Raw genomic sequence first — 5,060 nt, forward strand, 5'->3', positions numbered from 1 at the left:
GTTAGGGCGGCTAGGAGCTGGAACCAACTTCCAAGGGAAGTGGTGCTGGCCCCTACCCTGGGGGTCTTTAAGAAGAGGCTGGATGCCTACCTGGCTGGACTCATTTGAGTCCCGTTTCTCTTTTTGGGGTTTTTTGTTGTTCTCCCGCCCTGGCGGGGGGTCGGGCTAGAAGATCTACTAGGTCCCTTCCGACCCTTAATCTATGAATCTATGAAACTTAGATTTATTATTCAGAATGAGAGATGGACACAATGTATTTTTAGCCGACGAGCATGTAATAAGCTTATAGCCAAGATATATCTTTATTTTTTTCCTATGACTGAATTTATTAACAAATTCCTAAAAAGGAGTGCTATTTCTTTTCTCTGACATTGTCTTTTTGGCACTATGTATGCTATCTTACCTCTTCTCAATTCTTACTTGATGCAATGAACAGTAATGTTACCTATGATACAGTAGGTATTGTCTTTCAACTCCATTACTGTCTCTAATATAAGATCTGTATATCTGCATACTTTTACTCATCCCTTAGGTATTTAGAACAAAACTGTGGATTAAGATATTCCAAAAGGACTTCCTGAAGTTAAATTCTGAAGTCCAGGCTTAGATACCAAAGTGGTCTGACTTAGAAAGGGGCTGTGAACTTGGTGTTTAGCACTGCATCAAGGTTACATTCCTAAACATGAATTTGGAGGCTATCATCTATTTAAACAAAAAAAATATTGGCCTAGATTTCCTGGAAAAGCTAAAGCAAAATCTGACTTTTCTCATTTTAAAAAGGCTGAGCATGAATTTCTCTTCATCAGGTGGTGCACATGAAGGTCTTCAGCACTTGGGTCCTTATGGCAATATCCCAAACATAGTCGCTGAGCTAACAGGAGATCACATACCAAAGGATTTTAGTGAAGATCAAGGATACCCTGACCCTCCAAATCCCTGCCCAATTGGAAAAACAGGTACTTCTAGTTCTTATACCTTGCTTTTCATGTCAGGATCTAAGCATCTTACAGTAGAGCAATAAACAATGTGACTAACATCAGCTAAGTATATTTTTTCTCCCAAAAAGAGATGGGTGTGCATTGGAGTATTTTTATTTTGGATTGTTTTATATATAATATATATGTTAATATTGGTTAGAGGAAGTACAGTCAAAAAATTAGCGTTGCACATACATTGGAAAAAGAAGAGGTTCGTAATGGTTCCTTTAGAAGTCTTGCTCCACTCTCCAAGAAGAATCTGTCTCATTCATTTATCAACTTATATTAAGGGACTGATTTTTTTCCCTTTAGGTGACTTGCATGAAGTTTTCCAGAACTGAAATTAATAGGCAAATTCCCATTGGTTCCTAGTAGGAATTGCATCTGCTCCTGTGGGAATAAACACTAAAGAATAGAAAAGTATACCTTGGTCTAGAAATATTTTAAATTTACAAATGAGAAATACCTGTTTAGTATTTATATATGTTGTTTATATCTACATTATTTCCAATAAATCTTTTCTCTGACAAGTTCTGAATAATTATTTTTAGATTTTTTTCTCCACAGATTTTTGCATTTTATGTTTACCCATCAGATCTGCTAGTGGTTAGAAGAACAAGATTAATTTTTGGACTCCAGTTAAATTGTTTGAGGCTCTCTTGAAATCTTTTGTTTTCCTCTAGGGAAAATAATGCTTAGTCAGCTGAAATAATACATCTAAATATGAAAATTGAGAGCATTCCTGGAAAAATGCTGCCTACTATGAAAGGCTGCTTTTACACAGATACATTATCAGTGAAGATTACATCTACCAATATTTCAGTAGAAGTGTTTCCACTTATGGTTATGAAAACTAGTTTGTATCCAAAGGGTGGATTGTTCATACAACTATATTGTCCATACAGCCTACCAGAGAACAGGTTTATGGGTTGGTTAATGGGAAACAAATCATCCTCTTTCCAGTGATTATTTTCATGCACATTCCACAGTGGGGTGCACATGCTTCATGTGCTTGAAGACTTTTATGGCCACTGGTACCAGTCTGATTATGCAACGTGCCCTGCTGTTTCTTGTGGTTTGGGTCAAGGGCATACAAGGCAGATAATGCCTAAATAGTTTCTTTCAGCCACTTCTCAGCTTAAGATAGCTTCTTGCTTTCTGTATTCAGGCCACAGGAAAGCTTTTGCTGGGTGTCTTTAGCTTCCTACTGACAGTTTTCTAATTAGCCAGCTAGTATAGCTAGTTTTACCCTGTTGCCGACTGACAAATTGTTAAGATCTTAATTTTAGCAAAAAAGTAAGGACTTTATGACCGAAGGGGTTGTCTATACCACAGCAACAATTGGTTCCTGAGGATGAATTGAACATGCCCTGCCTATGTCCAGTCCACTCGAGAGTGGGCTTGCCTTTAGCAGCTGCTCCCCAAACCACCAGGGACCAAACATGGCACTTTGGGATTTGGAACTTGCCTGCAAACTCCGAGCAGGGCATGATTGCATCCATCCTCACTACAACATGCTACTGCCATAACATAGATAAAACCAGAATAGCCTCCTCATGGTCACTTAGATACAAATATTGCTCTTATGTCATCATGAGGCTGTATCCAGTAATAGTGGACAATCAAAGTGCCTTGGCTGCTCCTGGATGTTTTGAGAAGAATGGCAAATACTCTCCTGATTTACACAGGGTAATCAAGGAAACCATCACACAAACTTGTGGGCGTTCTCTACTTTGCCTTAGTGGGAAAGTATCATTGTACATGAATGAGGCAATAATGGATCCAGCTAGATTCACTGGCAGATTCTGGCCCCAAAAGCTCTCAACTTGCACAAGAAAAACAAGAAATACCAGGACTCCTACAGAGGATAGAGTATCCTTCTGTAGGTCGAAAGAGCAGCCACTTGGTGCCATCATCTCTAGTAATGATGACAATGAATGAGCTATACGCCAGAATGCAATGATGAACTGTAAATTCATACATCTACATGAGATGCTTTACTGTGCAGTAGAGCAAATTACTGCACAGTAAGCATCACAGTCTACACGTGCAGATGCTTACTACACAGTAATTTGCTCTAATCACAAGTTAATTTTCTACCTGTAAGTACAGGTAGCAGATTAACTCCTGAGTAGTTACTGCACAGTAATGCACATATAGATGCTGACTGCGACCAAATTTGCTTCCAGTCACCCCTACCACCAGGAGGCCACCTGCAGCCTCACCCTAGGGCCATGGGGCTGGGACAGCTCTTTGCCTGCCCCAGTCCCAGGCCCTTAAAAGCTTGCAGAGACACTGGGGCCCTGGGCCATCTGCAGTCAGCCTCTGACCACTGTGTGTTGCAGCAGAGGCTCCAGGCCAGCTGTGGCAGCCTGCCTGAACCCCAGCTCTGTTCCCTCGGCATTGCGTTGCCATGCAGTTACCTGTCCCATGTTGTTGCACTATGCTGAGTGCTGCAGGCACTTGCCAGAGCCTACAGCATCCAGTCACAGCAGCCGCAGCAGCCTACCTGGCCCCCGGTGCTGGTGCCTGGCACACCATTGCAGTGTGCCTGCCTATCCCACACCATGCTCCTGGGCTGGGTGCTGCAGGCACATGCCTAGGCCTGGCAGCACCAGGAATATGGCTCAGTGGCCCAATAAGCTGTCAATGGAACCACACTGGCATCATCCCCAGTGCCAGACGCCATCTCCCGGGGCCACAACTGGTCCCAGAAGACCACAGGCCTTGTAGCACTGTGGGGTGAGGCCAGGGTCTTCAGCCGGTTAGCATGTTAGTGGGCGCTCCAGTGTGTACAACTACAAGGGCCTGTCAGGCTGCATGCAGGAGCACGGGCACAACTGGTCAGTGCACCCATGTTGCATAAAGGTTAAGGCCTTGTGGGTACAGTAGGTCACCTTCACCAACCACAACCACTGGTTGGGGGCTGCCCGCAAGTCCGTGCCCCTTATGCAGTAGCTGGATGACATTCTCATGCCCCAGGACCCTGACTGAAGCCATGCTGTGTACTCCAGCATGAGCTGCCTGCCTGAGCCTTTGTTGAAGCCTGGCACCTGCAGCAACACATCACCAGGGGAGGACGCCTTGCCAGGAGCCTATCCCACCGCACTCCCTGCCCCTGGCCTCATCCAGCAACTTCAGAAGCCAGGGTCAGCACCTGCCCCGCCAGCTCCAGGTGGGCCATCGCATGCAGGAGGCCAGGCTGGCAATGGCATCACTGGCTGATAGCAGCTCCAGCTGCGCCCCAGCGGGGGCCTCTGCCCAGGCAGCTGGCTGCTGTGCCCCTGTGCCTCAGGACGCTGCCAGGAGCTGCACGTCCTCATCACCAGCGGGGACTGACTCAGGCCACTGAGCACACCTGCCACACCCACCTGGTTGACCCTGGATTGGGGGGGGCCCTCCCCACCCCTACCTCTACCCCTACCCTACCTTCCTGCCTGGCCCGGCTACACTCCTTGCCCCTCAAAGTCCCCCCCTCCACAGCATGTAGGGAGGTGGGAGACAACGCAAAACTATATTGTAGAAGTGCACTGATACATTGGTGCATATCGTATTGGCACTAATAAAAGGAAAATTGACATTATCAGCAATTGGCTTTTTATGGTTGATGTGGCAGATAATGTCACCAGTAAATGCCACATGCACTCATGCAGCTGCAGCATGCATGTGGCGAGTCCTATAGCTTGGAGAGAGCAGTATCTGGCTGGTAAGTCTATTGTGGGAAAAGGGGCAGGGGGAGGAAAGGGGCATAGGGGGAAAATGGAGGCCCCTGCAATGAGGGAAGGAGTGGGGCTAGGGCTGGGGCAGGTGCTGCAGGGTGGGGCATGGGACGGAGCCATGAGAGGCTCATCTGGGGGGCACAAGGACTGGGGGTGGATCCCGCCACTATGCATATCCTTGGGGGACTCATGGGGGTCGTCTGCCCCCTAGATCTGTGCATGGGGTGAGGGCAGGCTGCTGCTGTGGTCTGGAGTGGGGGTCGGCACTGGGTTCTTCCTGTTGGCAGGGGGCCTGGGCCAGGGCTGCACTTGGTGCAGGGGGAGAAGGGGCTACAGGGGTGGGGGGCCTACAGCAAATTCTGGA

At 46.9% G+C, this 5,060-nt stretch overlaps 1 protein-coding gene across 1 annotated transcript in view; it reads left to right on the top strand.

Annotated features, from left to right (window-relative positions):
• The window catches only part of SCG5 (secretogranin V), an 85,964-nt gene that overhangs the window by 40,907 nt on the left and 39,997 nt on the right, over nt 1-5,060 (top strand). Inside the window, exon 3 of the mRNA XM_019518962.1 lies at nt 807-956. Coding sequence (XP_019374507.1) covers nt 807-956 — 150 coding nt within the window. The remainder of the gene's footprint in view (nt 1-806; nt 957-5,060) is intronic.

Source organism: Gavialis gangeticus, unplaced genomic scaffold, assembly GCF_001723915.1.
Source record: "Gavialis gangeticus isolate Ggan-Ray unplaced genomic scaffold, GavGan_comp1, whole genome shotgun sequence".
Lineage (NCBI taxonomy): Eukaryota > Metazoa > Chordata > Crocodylia > Gavialidae > Gavialis > Gavialis gangeticus.